This window comes from Camelus bactrianus, chromosome 3 (genome assembly GCF_048773025.1).
Source record: "Camelus bactrianus isolate YW-2024 breed Bactrian camel chromosome 3, ASM4877302v1, whole genome shotgun sequence".
Classification (NCBI taxonomy): Eukaryota; Metazoa; Chordata; class Mammalia; order Artiodactyla; family Camelidae; genus Camelus; species Camelus bactrianus.
The window spans coordinates 66,306,054-66,325,420 of NC_133541.1; the positions used below are offsets into that span (position 1 = coordinate 66,306,054).

General features: G+C 38.6%; 1 protein-coding gene across 1 annotated transcript in view; it reads left to right on the plus strand.

Annotated features, from left to right (window-relative positions):
• The first annotated feature begins 9,973 nt into the window (after nt 1-9,973).
• Nucleotides 9,974-19,367, plus strand: part of FAM81B (family with sequence similarity 81 member B) — a 47,892-nt gene continuing 38,498 nt past the window's right edge. Inside the window, 4 exon segments of the mRNA XM_010949560.3 lie at nt 9,974-10,002; nt 10,004-10,101; nt 10,526-10,623; nt 13,776-13,840. Coding sequence (XP_010947862.2) covers nt 9,974-10,002; nt 10,004-10,101; nt 10,526-10,623; nt 13,776-13,840 — 290 coding nt within the window.

Sequence of the window (19,367 nt, forward strand, 5' to 3'; positions counted from 1 at the left end):
ACTTGCCAGAAACAACATTCGGATCTTCAGTTCTTAACATAAAATCAGATAACACTTCTCTAAGTATAGTTTTAGCATAGACTAGCTACTAATGAGAAGCTGTTGCCACAGAGCTTTTAAACCTGGCTAATATTTGAAGTTTAAAATTCCCCCTAAAATCTGAGTAGGAAAGAAGTGTTTTAATGTCCTTGACATATTAAGACCTCCTACTACTACATGGTAGGTAATTAACATGGCTGAGAGGGTTGAGGGAAGGAGGAAGCAATATGGAAAGAAAAAAAAGACTTCACTTTAAAAACATATCATATTACGCATTCATGTCTTTAAAATTATATATGTACATATATAGAAATTGAATTTAAAATATAAAAATAATTACAGACACCTCATTTCTTACAAAAATGTTAAAAGTCTCCTAGCAGATCCTCTTCAAAACATTTCGTGTTTTAAGTCACATCAAATAATTTTCTCTTTCATCTTAAAAAACACACACTAAAGTCTAAAACAGATTATTGACTGATGGAAATTGAGTCTGAGATCTGAGTGAAAAGTGCTTTCTCAGCCTAAAGCTGAACATTCTGCTCCGAAAGTGCTTCCTTGACTGCTTCTCTAGGGATCGATCACAGATCAGACAAGAACTTCCCTGCTGCTGCTTTCTAAGAGATGCGGGAATTGGGCAAGTCCGGAACCCAACCAGAATGGATCTTGAGCCGCATTCGCATCTCTGTGGGGTGCAATCTGTGAGAGCTTCTGGAGTTAGCAGGCACTTTCATCCTGCTCACTTAGAAGCAGCCTGCAGCCAGGAAACGTGATTTCTAGTATGACTTCACAAAATGTAAAAATTGATGCATACCATTAGAAAATGAAAATTCAGCTGAAATTGTATCCCCAAAACTGGCATTGGTAAGGAAATCTGGGGGGAAATACAATTGTACAACAAAGGAAGAACTGTCCTAATTCTTTTTAAAATATAAAAACAACTCATATTAAGAAAATACAAAGAGGGGAAGGTATAGCTCAGTGGTAGAGAGCATGCTTAGCATGCACAAGGTCCTGGGTTCAATTCCCAGTGCCTCCATTAAAATAAATAAATAAGTAAAAGCCTAATTACCTCCACCAAAAAAAAAGATAAAGTAAAAAATAAAAGGACAAATATAGTAAGCTAGAAAGAAGAAAAAATTATCCAAAATCTTGCCTCCCCAAAACTGTTAAAGCTTTGATAAAATTCCTTTCAGTATTTTTCTCAATACAGTTGAAACTGTATCCCAATTTTTTTGTATGCCAATTTTCCACTTAAGATTGTAATGTGTACATTTTACATATCATAAGTGATCATTAATAAATATTATTTTTAATGGTTGTGATCAGTTAAGTCCTCCAGAATACTCTTAGCATTTCCCTAGTGTTGGACAATTAAGACAAATAACCAATTTTTAGTTATTTTAACACTATGGTAAGTATGTCTGGATGACTTTTACTTTATTTGGGGGCAGTTCCCTAGAATTTATTTCAAGATGTACAATGTCTACATTTGGGTATAGAAATTTTATGTCTCTTGTTACATGTTTTCAATTTGCTTTGCAAAAAAGTATTATTTTTTCAGGGTAGTTTGGCAGTGTGTATCAAGGTCCTCACAAATCTTCCTACCCTTTGCATTATTATTTCCTTAGAGAACAATCAGAGGTATAGAAAGTGATTTTGTATACAATGTTAACACAATATTATTTCCCTTATCAAAAAAATTGGCCACAATCTAAATATCCAAAAATAAGAAAGAAGTTAAACAGAATTATGGTTAGCCAATTATTAAAATTCTATTTTTAAAAAATATGTAATAACAGGTAAAATGTTATAATATAGCATATTAACAAGACTAAATGGAAAAGTCAGGATATAAAATTATACAGATAATGTACACATACACAGACACCCATGTATATATACACACATATATGTACATGTTCATAGAAAAAAGGCTAAAAACACATCAAAATGTGTATAATTATTTCAGTAATAATTTCAGAGGGGATGATTATGTAAGAATTCCTTTCTGTGTACTTTGGTATATATTTTCACATCTTCAGAAGTTTAATTGTTTATGGTATTTCTATAATATATCCCATTTATGCATTTATGTAAAAATTATATGTATATGTATATACATGATACTGAATATAACATTCAAAACAAAAATAATTTTAGAGATGCCCCAATTCTTACAAAATAATTGTTCAGTTTATTTTTATCTAATTTGTTTTGAACAGTCTATCAATTTACATGGATAATTTTTCATATCACAAAAATAAAATCACTGTGTAATTAACAGGAATCCCTCTAACAATGTACCATGAAACGCTCTACCAATAATGTGGTATCAGAGTCCGAAGTTTCCAAATAGCTTAAATATGTTATTCAGAGGTAATCTTAGGCACACACACAAAATTACAAAGTTTTCCGTAAGAAAAAGGTTTCATTACTTTTCACATTATTGACTTAGTGTCAATTTTTTTAAAAAAAGTTCCTTCACAGTGGAGTAGAAACAGAATTACAGAATTCATACATTTGCCTGTGTTTACATATGTTAGAACAAAGCCTCTCTTTTTTAATGTCACTCTCCATTGACTCATAAATTAATACTAGTGTTTAAATTGCCCCTGTGTTTATATTTTCCTTTAAATTGTTAATCATGTCAAGCCAGTTCGTACATGTATTTTAGAATATAATGTCATAAGAATTTATCACATGTAAATTCACCAGGAATAAACACGCCTCTCCAGCCTGAAGTATTTCCATGCTACTAAATCAGGCTTTACCTCTCAGGCTTTGTTCTAACATATTAGCACATCCACAGGACTCAAGGACCCAGTCAACACTACTTGACCGCTCAGCTCTCTGTCTTGACCTGCAGGGTAAATTCCACACTCCTTAAGTGCCTATGAAGAGACAAGAGCCTTCAGGGTCCGACCTCTGCTCACCTGTACAACCTCATCTCTGATGATTAACCCACCTTGTTTCTCCACTCAGCCCTGCTTGTCATGGAGATGGGCATTCCCCAAGCAGAAACACACTCACTTACTGTATGGAGTAATTTCTACAGAGCCTTGGGGCTCCCCTCAGTGTCACCTCTCCCAAGAAGTCCTCTCCCTTTCCCCCTTCCTAGAAGGCTGCCATGTGTTCTTCCCCTGGGCTGCCCAGCACCTCTGCCTTCCTCTATAAATGCACTCACACTATTTCATCTTGAATGCCTGGGTACTTATTATACATTGCTTTTTAGAATATCAAAGGAAATTTGTTTTCTGTTTTACTCATTGCTGTATGTCTAGAAGAGAATTGAGACATCACCCAATACATACTTGAATGCTTATATGACTGACAGAATAAATGAACAAATAAGTGATTGAATGACTGAAGGCATTCAGCAGAAAACTTGAGATATAAAACACAAGATGCCTGGCAAGAGACAGAAGACATGCCATAAAGAAGAAGGGGGCAGAAAAGGATGAAGATATAGAGAGACTTCAAAGATAAGCAGCTTGGCACGGCAGAAAAAGCACTGACTGAGTCAACCATACTGCTGCATGACTTTGAGAAAGTCAGACTTTGAGAAGTTTGAGAAAGTTCCTCAACTTGTACCTGTAAAATGGGATAGCGTACTCTTTGGGTTGTTGTGAGAATTAACTAAAGTATAAATACACATGCACACAGTGACCTGCACATAGTAGGCACTCAGTAAATGTCTTCCCATCCCCTTAGGTTACAGTTTAGTCTAGTTATCTCTTTCTTTTTTTTTTTTTGAAGAGGACAATTATTTTACTGAGCTAAAATTCACATAACATAAAATTTCATTTTAAAGTATACATTTTATAGTGTAGTTACATTTATAGTAGTTATTTAATACATTCACAGTGTTTAGCAACCATTACTGCAATCTAGTTCCAGAACATTTTCATCACCCCAAAAAGAAACTCTATACATTAGGCAGTCATTTGGCCTAGTTATTTCTCAACCTATGAAAAGCTGATCGCAAATTTCTAGGGGAAAAAATGGGCTGGACAAAATTATTTTCACATTAATTTTTAAAAAGATAGCCATGCTAGAAGAAGGGCAAAGGAAGGACGCTGGACTCTTACAAGGTTAGGCATCCTGGCCACAAGGGATGTGGGTAGGTAGCACATACGGAAGGAATGGGCCCCGGAGGTAAGTTCTGTACAGAACAGGATCACATATATTGTAATGCTGGGACATAAAGGTATTCCCAGAGCAAAGAAAAACTTCTCTCTTATGGATTTCATTACCCTTGCTACTGACGAGACAAACATATACGATATTCAATTCTGTCCTAGAGCCATTTGGCTAAATGTGTGGATGTCTAGGGCCAAAAATACATTCATTGATTGTGGGATTAGAAGCTATTTATATGCTCTTCAGATACTCTGTTCACCTTGAGGCGCTGGTGCTTGTGGTAGGCTGGGTGGTTGGGGGCACTGGTCCTACTGCACAACAAAAATAGGCTCTTGGAGATGATTGGGGCAGCAAGTGGGATGGCTGCCCACCCCCAGCCAGTGCCCAGCGAGCAGACACCCTCAGGGAGGTGGAACTGAGATTTTTAGAGCAGGCTAAATGCACAAGGCTCACTCAGCTGGCAGAGCAAGAAACCTCCATGCAGCAAAAGAGATTTTTGCAGAGAAATGAGGGAAATAAATCATGGCACTAGAGCAGCTGGAATAAATATTCCTGTTTCCAGTCTCACAGAGATTCTGTAAACTAATTTAACAAAGAGCACGGGCTTTTATTGCCTCCACAAAAACTCACGGTTCCCGTATCTGGTGGCAACACAATTACTTGCCACCCGAATTGTTACTGTCCTTGAGTGATTAGCTTACCAACCTTTGTCATTATCAGCAATGTCAGGTTTTTTTTAGTGGTTGTGTTTTGTTTTGGACTCTGCACAGGTAAATATAGGTGACAGACTGTGTATAAGGATGAATTCACTTTCCTAGAGTGTATGTTTTTTTTCACTTGGCATTTTATTTCATGGTAAATTATCAAAGTTACTATCTTTTAATGTATTGCACTTCTTAATTTGGTGAGTCAATTGATTTAGGTGATAATAGCCAAAGCCAGGTAAAGGGTAGTGGGAGTTGGAGGCAGGAAACACAGCTAAGGGCAGTGGGAATTCACCAGAGCAGCTTGGCTTCAATTAGGTATCTGGGGAGAAGATGTTTGTTCAGAGGCGGGGGAGACAGAAGTGGTAACATGGAACCAGAAAATGGAAAAAGAGAGCGCGGCTGACAGCTAGGAGGAGGAATAGCAAGGTCTAAACATGGGGTAGGAATGACAGCAAATTGCCATTTGGCACCTGAGGGGAGACTTGCCAGGAGGATGTGGTTTGGCCTTGGGGGAGGTGCAGAAGGTAATTAGGACCCAAGGAAGTTGTTTTCAAAGGAGAAAGCACCTCCAGCACTGCTACAGTGCAGATAACTCCACATGGACACAATCTAGGACTGATGGACGGATAGATGGACGGAACAGGCAGGCAGGTAGGTAGACAGACAGATAATTGTTTATAGGAATACAGGAGCAATTTTCAGACATCAAAGAGGCCCCCCAACCAAAAGGATGTTCCCTATGGGTTTCGAGGGATGCCATCTTTAGAAATTCTGTTCTTTTAGTTGTTCAGCATGTGGTCCTTGGATCTCTGGATCAAAACGAGCTTCTTTGAAACCTGCAGGGGCAGAGCCTAGGAGTCTACAGTTTAAGAGTTTTATACACACATTTGAAATGCCTGGACCAAGGCACTGTCCCTTGTAGGGCGTGAAAGCCATACTGAATTTACCGGATCCTTTCTAATAGACAGCAGGCCGAAAGTCAGACAGGAAGAGAATAGGACAAGAAACAGCTGGTGATGGAGAAAGAAGCCTTTCCCCTCTCCAAGTGTCAGTGGAAGGTCCTGGACAGTAGGAGCCCCTGGAAGTGTCTGTCCTTAGGGCTGTTATGAGGGAACAGAAGAGTCAAACTACCATGATTGCCGCTCAGACCTTAGGGACCGCCAGTATGTGCCTTTTGTAAGGTTCAGGTAAAATGCCAGCAGCTCCACAATTCATGTCACGTTCATCCACTGTCACCTGTGCTTCTGAAACTCTCTGTAGAATTTTGTCTGCACATCTTTATGGACTTCACTTATTCATTTATTTAACACATATTTATTGAGCAATTACCATGTATCAGATACTATTCTCCCCATCAGGGCAGAACGGTGAACAAGAGAAATAAAAATTTCCACCCCACGGAGCTTAAATTCTAGCAGGGAAAACAATTAGTAGGAAAAGTAAATGCATATTAGATAGATTAACACTAAGAGGGAAATACAGCAAGACACAGTAACAGAAGTGTGTGTCTGCCCAGGACTGAGGGTTCTTAGGACACAGGACTTCCAGGAAATCTCTGAGCAACCTGAGATGCTCAGAGTCAAGGAGATGAATGAGAAACCCATGAAAAGGAATAGCAGAGCTATGGGAGACTCGTAGCCCTGGGAAGTAAAGAATGAGTTTCAAGTAGAAGACAGCTCTCCACTCTGTCAAATGCTGCTGACGGGGCAAGTGAGATGCGGACTGAGATTTGAGATTTGGGTTTAGCAACAGAGACGTCAGAGGGGACCTTGACAAGAGCAATTTTAATAGACAGTACAAGGGATAGAAAGCCTGATTTTTAGTGATTCAAGAGTGTCTTAGTCTGCTTACACAGCTGTAATAGAATGCTAGCAGCCGTGTGGCTTAAACAACAGAAACGTATTTCTCAGTTTTGGAGGCTGGGACATCCAAAATTAAAGTCCCAACCAACTTGGTTGCTGGTGAGAACCTTCTTCCTGGCTTACTGTGTCCTCATATTTTCCTCAACATGTGTGTGTAGAGAGAGAGAGGAGATTGGGATCACTTCCTTTTCATATAAGGCCACTAATCCTATCAGATTAGGACCCCACCCTATGACTTCATTCAACCTGAATTACTTCCTAAAGATCTTACCTCCAAATATAGTCACATTCGAGGTTAAGGCTTCAAGATATGAATTTTAGAGGGGGACAACATTCAGACCATAGCAAAGAGAGAAACTGGAAAAAGCAAAATAGAAACATTTTAGCATCTTTTCCTGTTCAAAAAAGGAAAAAAATTGAATGGTAGCTAGAAGAGTACATAGGATGAAAAGAAGGTTGTCTATGTGTTTTAAGGTGGAGGAAAGAAAAAAAAAAACACGCTTGATGCCAATGGAAATTATCTAGTAGAGGGAAGAGGGGTCCTGGAATAGAAGAGAGGGAGTGGGACCCAAGTACTGCTGGCAGATGGCCCTAAACAAGGGAGGGCACAGATGGCTCGTCTGCTGAACCAGGAGAGGAGTTGCAATTTACGGACACAGATACACATTGGTCTATAGATGCAGTGGGTGGGCTATCAAAATTCCCTTCTATTTACTTCTATTTCACTTCATAGCGAAATAAAAAGAAAAAGTCATCAGCTGAGAGTAAAGATGAGAGAGAAGTTTACGGCAATTTGAGAACAGAGGAAAAGGTATGAGAGTACTCTAGAAGAGGACAAGAGTGATGGACTAAGGAAATGCAATATAAATGACAGGGAGCATTAAGGACCCACTTAGCATTGAGTTCCCCATTAGAAAAGAAGTCAAACACTCACACCCTAGCATAATTTAGTATGATGTATCCCACAAGGATGGTGACCAAGGGATGATCACAAGACTTGGAGTCTAGTCAGTCAGTTTCACAATTTACTGATGTAAGTCATGAAACCTCCCTGAACCTCCTTGTATTTTTATCTGTAAAATCAGGATATTCATACCTGCTCTAAGAGTCATGAGGTAGAACATAAAGGGCATCTCCTAAAATATCAAGCACTACACACATCAGCGGTTACTAGAAGACTATAGCAGGTAAATGAGAATAGCCCAAGGAAAAGTGTGAGGTCTTTCCAGGAAGGATGGCCTGAAGGCACTTGGGACAACAAGGGTGAGGTAACATAGAATGAAAAGGAAGTTGAGGACATTGCCAACTACTGGCTGCTGTGGCCAAGGGCTGGTTGAGGCTAGTTCAGCTGAGGACACAGTACCCAGCAGACACCCAGAGTCAGGGCTGCCACTGGCCCATATACACTCTTTGTGTGAGTGAGAAATAGGCACCCTTTCCTCAAGACCCTTTACCTCCACTTGTCAGAAAACTGCCCTAGTATACTTATCTTATTAGAGTAAGATATTTTCTTGACATATGCCTGAAAATGTGTCAGGCAACAAATTGAAAATTTTGTTATGCCTAACAAATATGAAAATCTACATTGTTATTGTGTGGATGGTGCCCCCTAGGGCTGTACAGTGCACAACAACATAGCAGTTGTCTCAGCTGACCCTGAATACTAACTGACCGACTTCACTGACCACCACCCCAAGATTATTCCCTTATGGCTATATTTACAATAATATCAGAATATAAGGTCATTTTTCAGTTTTTAAGATGGAAATTGAACACACTGGCTTCTGTGCTTTAGGCTATACTCTTGGTAGCCCTGGATTTGAAGCTTACTGACTTCCACAAAAAATTTTTCATACTTACTTAGAGAGGTGGGAATTCAGTGGTACATACATTTTGTGTGCACTGTTCTATTAAAAACTATTACAACTTTTAAGAGCCAAGCATCCATTTAGATAACAAATTAGACTCTCATTTCACTGGACCCCAATTTCCTAGCCAAATCCTATGGATTAGAAGCTGAATTTAAGAAGAGAAAGAATCATGAGAAGTTGTTTAGCAAGGTCAAATCCAGTTTTCCCTTCTCACACAAATTCTATTTCTTGGATAATTGCCACCTTGTAAAATAATCGCTAATAATAGCTGCTTCTTACTGGATTCCCAGCATAGCACTCAGCAGAGCGCTTTAGGTGTATTGTTGCATTGAATCCTCTCAACCACCTTATGAGACTGATGTTATTAGCCCACTTTACAGATGAGAAAACTGAGTCTTGAAGAGGGGAGGTAATTTTGCCCAAAGTAAATAGCCAGTAGGTTGAGTCGTAAGGATTCTAACCAACTCCCTCAGCACCCACAACCACCTGCCCTCAGTCACTGGTGTGTCAGTCTTACTTGGCACAGTATAAAATGACAATTAGAGTGGTGTATTGAGCATTTTAGACTGCTTGCAAACCATGAAATAGTCTGTATTCACGCTTTAAGGGCTTAGTTTAACACTCAAAGACATACCATTGAAGCCAAAAATCATGCGTGCTGTTTATCTATGGGACCAAAATTGTCATTCAGCATCCTGAACATCCTGCGTGTTCTGGGAGGAAGGCAAATCCAGCACCATAATTTGAAAAATAACTCTGCCAATAATATCATTTCTGTATATGAGGGTCAAGTTGTATCAGCAAAATAGGCAAATTCCAATTTTAAAACTCAGGAAAACATGTCAGAGCTGAAGCAATCCACATCGTTTTGAAACAAGCCAAAGCTGAACAAAATATTCTCTCAAAGCCAAAGTTCAATTATTTTGATTTCTCTGAAGCCCTTATCCAGCTCGCCTGCCATTTCCGCATTCTTTGCGGTGCTCCCCCTAGTGGCCTAGGAGAGTTAGCTTCCTTAACCAGCATACTTAAGATTCAGGAGTGTGGCAGCATCTCATTTTCTAATTTGATGGAAACGGGTCTCTTATCAAACTGTGAAGGTGAAACCAGGGGAAGGGTGTGAAATGTCAATTTAAAAATAACCATTTTGCGCCCACTGAGACTAAGAGTTAGGACCTCGTGATTTTTTCAACAATGAGCATTAAGGAAAACACTCGAATCTCCTAGATTCAGGGACTCAGAGACTTAAAAGTGTGAGGGCCAACCCCATTGACATCACAGGTCCTTCCTGCAGTCACAATGCTGCTGGGCCACCCCAGAAAGATGCCCCAGAAACATGAAAACTTTAGTCAGGATGCGATCAAGTTTCCTTGGTACTTTGGCTTTCTGAGAGAGAAAAAAATTTTTTTACACTTCTGTTCCCTTTCCAAAAGATCAGATCAACAAAAAATAAAGTCAGGAAATCAAGCGTCATGAGTTCAGGTATTTATCTCATGGATTATTCAAGGTCTCTAAATTTCTCCTACTTTGCTAGCTTATATTTCTCATTACATAAAAACAAGGTAATAAATCCCAAAGAAGATCCTCAGATGGCTTGGGCACAATAGGGTGTGAAATCACTTCCTTGGTCTAAATGAGGGCATCTCGACAAAGCTTCCTGACTGTCTCATGGAAGCACCTGAGGTGATAAGCTATTCTAGCTGATTGAGGTGAGATGGGGACCTGCTAGAGGTCTGGGGTAGAGGAGGAGGGAAAGGAAGAAGTGCAAAACAAATTGGAAGCCTCCCTTTAAACTTCGCTATATGTACAGAAACTGCCCTCAATTCAAAAAAATTAAAAAATTACCACCACTGCAAAAATTCACTTGCTGTGGTTCCTGATCTGATTCTGCATTCTGGTTGCCTAGATACAGATGTCAACAAAAGTGCCTCCCTGACTCCAGAGGAACAGCCGGATGAACCTGATGGCCCCCTTCCTGGCTCAGCCAGTGACCAAGAGAAGAAAGCAAGTACTTTTCGATATTCACGTTAAAAATAGAATATTTTGCTCAGCTTCTTTAAAGCTTAATGTTGCTTAGAGAGATCTAAGGAGTCCTGGAAGAGTTGCTTTCTTTTCATTCTCCCTCATTTCCTGTTTGTTCTGCTTTAACAAAGTGACTAATGCTGCAAAGAAAAAGGATCTCAATTTGTGAATACATTCACTGGACTGACTTTTAATATGTGGGGCTAAAAATCTGATGACTATTTTTGTGAAGATTCAAAAGGCACTATAATAAACTCAAAGTGTAGATGTTATCTTTAACATGAAAAGACAATAGCTGAATACAAGTTTTTACTGGTATGTACCTGTCATATATTCCCCATTAATTCAAAGAAGCAGTGTTTTTAGGCTTTGTAAGTCTCAAACATCTGACCAGCGGATACAGCCTCTTGTGACCAGAAGAGCACTAGAAAGCTAGCATAAAGTCAAACACTGATCTTTGCTATCTATTGGCTGTACCACGTATTTGGCTGCAAGACTTTGAGCAATTACTTAACCTCTCTGTTTCCTCTTCTGTGAAATGTGTTAATTAGACCTATTATACCAAGATGTGGAGTTTGAATGAGCCACTAAGGTAAAGGACTTAGGAAGGAAAGACTCAGTCTGATTACTGTCATCATATTATCAACATCTGTATGATTGTGAGCAAGCTCCTTGCTTCTCAAATCCTCAGATTCCTCACCTATAAAAATAATCACCTTGAATTCTTCCTTTAATAAAGAACTATTTCGGTTACTTAAGGTAACTGTTGTTACCCATAAGGTAGAGGTAATGATTCCCACCCTACAGGGCTGTTTCAGGAATGAAATCCCATCATGCATGTGAAAGTATTTTAAAGTCCATTAAGTCACAAAGCATTATGATGAAACAGATGAAAACTAACACATGTAAAAAGTTCCATAATAATCACAAAGTTGTCTGTGAGACAATTTTGATACTATTACATTTAGTCTGTAGGAATAGGGATGAAACAGCTGACTCCTATATTCAATTAGCAAAAATATAAAAATTTAGTCCTAGGTACATAAAAAATTGCCCAGAGAAAAGAGGAAATAAATATGCCACAATGTTAACAGCTTTGCTCTAGATAGTAGAATTATAAGTGAGAATTTTTTTCTTTATCTTTCACTTCTCTATGTTTTTCCAAATGCCCCTCCATTGTCAGGTTTAACATTTGTTAATTTAAAAGTATGTGAGTTGTAGGGATAGACTGGGATTTCAAAATTGTAGAATAGATAAACAAGATTACACTGTATAGCACAGGGAAATAAACACAAAATGTTATGATAACTCACAGAGAAAAAAATGTGACAATGAGTGTGTATATGTCCATGAATGACTGAAAAATAGTGCTGAACACTGGAATCTGACACAACATTGTAAAATGATTATAAATCAATAAAAAAATGTTAAAAAAGAAAAAAAGATTCTGGGGTGTGGAAAGATATCTAAAAAAAAAAAAGTATGAGTTGTATGTGTGTTTTTAAGAGTATACTACTTACAGTCTTGCAAACAAGACTTAAAACTGAACAAAGTAAAAACAAAGCAGATATATATCCAACTGTTTCCCTCCAGCAGGAGAAGGGAAGACAATGACCCAGTAATTTAGTGTCATTGGACAAGATATTCATCACATGCTTTCATTCCACAAGTACTCACAAAGGACTACTAGGTGCCAAATGTACAAGACCAGGGACCAGCCAGTTGCTAAGGCAATTCCACAAACAATCTCCCACAGGCCGGGGTGTAGCAGTGGAGAGGTGAGAAGGAAAGATCTGGCCTCAAGTAGGTGAGGAGCCCAGGGCACAGTACTGTTCCAGTTGGAATCTGGAGTGAAAACACGAACCAGGGCAAAGACCAACTATGTTCTCTAGGGAATTAGGATGGTTTCCATATCATGGACATCTGGGCGCCCAGTGGATTTGTATATCCATTCTCTAGGGAAACACCTGGCTTCGGAGCATCAGACCCATTGCAAAACCCCACTTAGCAATGGTGAGAGAGGGTCTAAAGAAGAATCATGGCAACTCGCTCCATTCTCAAGCTTTTTCTGGTTGCCCACCACCAAGTGGGCTGGGTCATAAAGCCTGACTACTGTAGCTTCCTTCAAAATAAAAGTACCTGATTTTTTTTTTTTTCAGTTTTATTGGAGAAGAGAGATTTCTAATTAAGTTTCTTAGCCCTAAATTAAGAAATAAAATGTGGTAGTTCCTAAGATGTTTGCAAAGGGAATGACTTTTGTAGTGTGTCTTAACATACTCTACCCACCATTATAGTTTAAAATAATATAAACTAAGAAAAAATACCCTAGGAACATATTTTGTTTAAGTTTTTAACTGAGGTGGAATACAATTCATACTCTTCCTACTGAATCCAATTCAATGATGGGCTATTAAAACTAGGATAAATCTGTGTCCTGCTTCTTTAAACTTAAAAAAAAATTAGAGCTTAAAACATTTTCAGCATAAGCAAAACAGGGAGTACATTTGGTATCCTCTTTCCTCCTAGAAATGCTGCAAAAGTTTGAATTTTCATGCAAATAGAACTTACTGGTAGTGCCATTTTCTTGAATTAGTTAAGTGTTCATATGGCCAGCTATGTTTACTACTAGAAGTTATGTACCCGTGTTCTGTACTTTTATTTCTCATTGACTCTAATAATCTGACATCCAAGTTTCTTAGAAAACAAAATTACTTGAAGAGACTAGTTTTCTAGGTTCTGGCTTTGTTTTTGAAAATTAGCAGATCCCCCTCAGAATTTACCATGTCAAGACTGTCACTGTTTGAGGACATCTTTAGTAACACAGCCAATAATCATTTGATATTTCATTTTTAAATTATCTAAGAATAATTTATGGCTTTGGCTTTTCCAGAAAGTTTTTGTTTAACTGTGATACCAAATCTATGAAATGAAACTCTCTAGAATCTTCCCAGAACTTGACTTTGGTTTTAGTCTCTAGCAGTACACATGAGGCATGTGCAAGATTAACTGGGCGGATGATCTGTAATCTACAGCATATATTTTGTTTTAAATTAAAACATTTGTATAAGAATAAGGTGGATAAGATTTCTCTGTAAAGTAGCTGATACATTTTAAACCTGTGACCTTTATTTTAGGTAACATTATCTCCAGCCAAAATGTCAACCAAGAATTCTACAGATCTAGTTGAATATGTTGACAAGTAAGTCTGTAAATTATAACAGCTTTAACTATTTAGCGTACTTGTTGATTTAGTTAGAGATTCAAGTGCCTGAATGAGATAACTTTGAGTTCATTTAAACTAATTCTCTGCTTTCAGATGGACTTCACTAAACCATCTCAGAAAGACAAACCTCTCTTTTTCCTTTCTGATTGACAGAACAAGCCAATTTTACTCTTCCTCTTTAAAATAACCTTTGTAGGTTCCTTAGATTTATGAATAAAATAACACAGTGTAGGCAATGAATGACATATGACAAGATCAGATATAGTTAACTGTGACTTTCAAAATAAAGCAAATAAATATGTTAACATTTCATGCTAAAAACTCAGGAATTTTGAAATGTAGGACATTTTGTCTCTGCTGTTTACAGTGCCACACCTGGAGCTCATCCAGGGAAAGGCTACAGAAGAGGGACAACTCTGGGGACTTGGAAATATAACATACAATTGGTACATGGGCATCATCCAAAAGGTCCTAGAATTCCTCTTTGTAAAGGCGAGATCACAGGGCAATGCATATTAGTTTGAGTTTCTATTTGAGTATGTCAAAGAAGGGTTTGGTCTGATGTGTCCATTAATGTTTTCAGGGCACCTGGAATTTAGTCTCAGGTCTTCTACTAAGTTTCTGTGTGACCTCACTCAGTCCCATTTGTCTCTGGGCTTTGTTCTGTCATTTGCCAAAGGAGGAGGTTGGACTAGGAACTCTCTAAGACCCATCATACCTTTAAAATAATTGAGTCTAACATGTACATCAAGACCATAGAAAAAAAAATAAATAACCGAACAAAAGAAATGAATCAACGTGAAGAGAAAAATCTAAATACTGGATTTTCTTTTTTTTTTTTTAATTACCTTTAACAATGAAGATGGTAAAATGTTAAAAATCACTCATATTACATTATGTTCACAGTTCCTCAGTGAACTGAATTTAATGCATTCCAAACAGTTCAACCACAGTATATTAGCCCCTCTTTTCATGCTACCCATAATTTTTATTTGCTTATGTGACAATGAGACTATAACTTAGAGAAAATGGAACCAAACAAGAGGAAACTTTTTTTAATGTTTAAAAATATGACATTTGGATAGATGTCATTTTTCCTTAGTTAAGGACAGTGAATGTGGTATGCACAAAAAATAATTATCATAAATGGATATATTAGCTTATCTTGCCATCCAAGGAGAACATGGAGATCTGTTCCCACCTGACTCTTCACATAACTAATGGAAAATAGAAATCATTCTTCTAATATGTTAGATTTCGATATGAACCCAAGTGGATTTCTTTAGCCCAGGCTAATGATTTACATCAGAGGAGATAAGAAAAAATTCCTAGATAATGACAACAAACTTTAAAAAAAATCCAAGGAAATTTGTGCCATTTCTTGGGTTCCAAAGAAACTAAAATTAAGATATAGGAAAAGAAGTATGCTATAATTCAAAGCAAAAGTATGATGAAGATTATCTGACCCCAACATTCATTTCTACCTTGAACTTCCTCATCCCTTCCCCTGCTGTCTAAGTCACATATCCAAACTTTCAATGTACTGCCTGAGATGGCTGACTTTCTTTTGGTTGCTCCCCTCTAATCTCCCAGAGCAGGCTGCAAACTCCCTAAAGGAGGAACTCTCTGACCTTAATGCTTTTTGATACCCCTACAGTTGCCTGCCATGACGCACTGTATGTCTATTCTAAGGAACTGCAGTTGACAGATTTAATGGAGAGTAATGGTGGAACAATTGAATCTTTAGGGCTCTGCTAAGAGCAGTAGACTCTTAAGTAACTAATTAATTGGAAAAGCATAATGGCATTTGGGCATTTCAATCATCAGTACAGGTATGTTGCACTGACATGCTGAATCCAACAAAGTAAACATAAAGACAGTAATTTTTAAAATAACTTCATCCTTCAAGTCATAATACTCATTGAATGGCAATAAACATATTGATAGACAACAGGGTTCTCACACAAGTAAAAGTCAGTATTCTCAGAGGCTCTGCCTTATGAATCATATAGATTTATAAGGCATATGTAATACTAAAACTAATAATAAAAACAACTGAAAAAAGTAAAAATCTAGCAACAAAAGAGATAATGCCTCTCCAGTGAGTGAGGTTTGGCTAGACAGAAGCACATTAAAATGACAGGCAGACTGAGTGTGTACAGGGCCCTTCTCAGCCACAGGCAGTTGGAGCAACACCCACACACTATTAGTACTCACTAAATGTTAGGTCATATTAATAATCCATGCAGCAGGGGGAGGCGGAATGCTTGCAATCATTTCTAGGACAATTATGGTGACATTATATTAAAGGCAGTAAATAATTCTGATTTCCGAATGTGTTCATAGATTCACAGTGAGCAGATGTCCACTGATTTCCTGACAGTGTATTCAATGCTCATTTAAGCCTAATCAAGCAGAAAAGCACCAAAGCCTTTTTTTCTTATTTTTCTTTTTCTTCTGCTGGTAGGAGCATTGCAGGGAGCCCAGGCACCTGGTCTACTCTTGAATCTGCCTGTAATCAGCTATGTGACCTTGAGAAAAATCTTTGCCTCCTCTGTAAAATGAGGTGGGGTTTTAAGTGATGGATGATGAGGAGCCTGTGTCCCAAGGGCTGTCTTTGTTCAGGATAAGCTCCAGAACTCATTTCCAGAATACAGATTAGAGTCACCACTAACTTGCTATGTCTCACAATTTAAACACTCTTGTATGTAATAAAGTAAGTGATTAAGGCTTAAGAACATACATTATTCCCCCACAGGATTCAGTTGTGAGTGGAAAACAAATTCTGCCTATAAATCTCTTTTAATTTTGCTTCAATTGACCCCCCCCGCCAAAAAAAAAAAAAAGAGTAAGTTTCTCACTACTGAATCAAATAATTTCTAAGGTCTCTTCCATCCCTTAGATTCTTTGGTCTTCAAAAACTGGTCATTATCATTTATTCACTTAACAAGTATTTACTGACCATCTCCTACACTCCAGGCACTATGCTAGGCCCTTGGAGAGTCTTCAGTGAACAATGACCCTGCCCTCATGGAGCTTTTGTTCCAGCAAGAGGAAGAGATACACATTGTTAGACAGTCTGGCCAGGGTAAGCCTCATTGAGAAGTTAGCACCTGAGCAGAAACCAGGAGATGAGAGAGTGGGCCACGTGGATGCATCAGGGAAGAGCAAAGTTGCTAAGGTAGGAACACTGCTGTGGTGCAGCAGAAACAGCACGGGGCAAAGATGGCTGGTATAGAAAGGAGGGAGGTATCAACCTGAACCACAATGCTATCTGAGCCAAGAAAATGAAGTTGTTTGGTACTGAGGAATTGTCCAGGCTGGGCTAAAGCCAATATATATCTCAGGAATTCTCTCAGGAGTGCCTTTTGGGAAGATGGGGGTCTGGCTGACAGCCAAAGAATGGTATTGAAGATTTGGATCCATAAAACTATCAGTAAGCCAAATGGGCAAAATAATAAATGATTAATGATTTCTACTTTTAAGTAGAATAGGACATTCAGGGTCTGGGAAGTATTTATTTTCAAGGTTTTTTTTAGCACCATGGCAGACATTTTATTATCCCATGATGCATTGCTTTTGTTACTACGTGATGAAGACAGATATTCACGTTACAGACACGAGAAAAGAAGACAAAACACCGCTGGCTGAGCTTTCTGTGGGCCAGGACATGATAGGTTAGAGATCTTTCGGGTTTTATTTTGCAGTATCGTATCCTTCTCTGAGGGCAACTAGGTCCTGGCGAGAAAGCTCAAAATAGTCTGCATAGCTTAAGAGAAAAAAAAAAAAAAAAGAACCTGGGGCACCCTAGGTTGTTAGCAAGTTTTTTATTACCTGGCAGAACCTCTCCTACCCTGCACAGTTCTCTGGCCTCACTGACAATATTCATTATTAAAGCTTTCACCTCTTAATCTATGTTAATCAACTCATTTAATCCTCACAATAGCCCTAAGAGGTGGATAGTGTCACTATTTCACATGTGAAGACCCTGGGGTTCAGAGGAGTCAAATACTTGCCCAAGGTCACACAATACTATGACCAAGATTCCCACACTGTTTATGTTACTGCAAATCCTATTTTCTTAACTACTCACTATCCACATCCCACAACAGCTATCTTACAAACACACACACACACACACACACACACACACACACACACACACACACACACACACACACACACACACACACACACACACACACACCCTGGGACATCTTGGGAATCCTGGGACATGTTCACCTCCAGCCCATTGCTTGCAGCATGGAAGATGTGAATGCAGCCATATCTGATCTTCCTTCATGAGTGTCCCTCTGTAGGGTGTTGGCAGCCTGGACTCAAAGCATCTTAGCTGAGCCTGGCAGACACCGCCATCAGCCCCAGGGCAGTCGTTTATTCTCTCTCTAGTATCATCTCACTGTCCTCCACCTGTGATGGGCAAGACTCTGGCTTTGGGTGGACACAGCTACAGAAACTGGGCATTACCCACAGCACTCCCGTATCAGTCAGGGCAGGAGCTGCCTGCCTGAAGCTCAGTTCCTCCTGCCCCAAGAGGCTGTCTGGATTCTTGCCACACCTGAGAGCTTCTGCTCAAGTGTGACTACTGTGCTGAGGTCAGGCTGAGGCCAGTCTCAGTTCTCCAGAGCAGAGAGGGAGCCTCTCTAACCTCTGGGCCACAAGGAAGACCCTTCGGATTCCACAGAGAGATGTGAGCCAAGCAGAGGAAAGGTAACTGGGGTGAAAAATTACATAATGTTGGGAGCAAGTTTTACATATGTAGAGAAATATATATATATAAATATGTTATATATAACTATATAAATGTGTATCTTGAATATATATTTATATATGCAGAAGAATACATTTATATATATATACATACATGGTTCATAGTTACATATATAACTTTATATAAATATATCTTGAATATACAGTTATATTTATACACAGAGAAATAAATATATTTTATCTCTCTGAGAAAAACAAATATAACAGAGGTCTAAACTAATTGGTCTAAACAAAGCTGCTGTGATGTAGGAAAAAGAGTCAAAGGGGAAGGTTAAAATTTCCCAGCTGAGTTACAGATAATCTTCAACCTTCACTTTCTAAACATTGAGAACAATTTTACTTATGCCCAGGACTAATGGGAAGAAATGAGATAATGCTTATGAAAGTGGTATGTTACTATAAGCATTATGTAGAAATAAAAGAGTGTAATAATAAATTCCTTAAACTTTTCTTGGGCTAGATGTGCCCCACAAACCATTTACCATCTGTGTTAGTGTCCTGTGGCCGCCGTAATACTGTACCACAAACTGGGTGGCTTAAAATAGCAGATGTTTGCTGTCTCACAATTCTGAAGGTTAGAGGTCTGACATAAAAGTGTTAGCAGGTTGGTTCTTTCTAAGGCCTCTGAGGAAGAATCTGTTCTATCCATCACTCTTAGCTCCTGGTGACAGCCAGCAATCCCTGGTGTTGCTTGATTTGTAGACACATCCCTCCA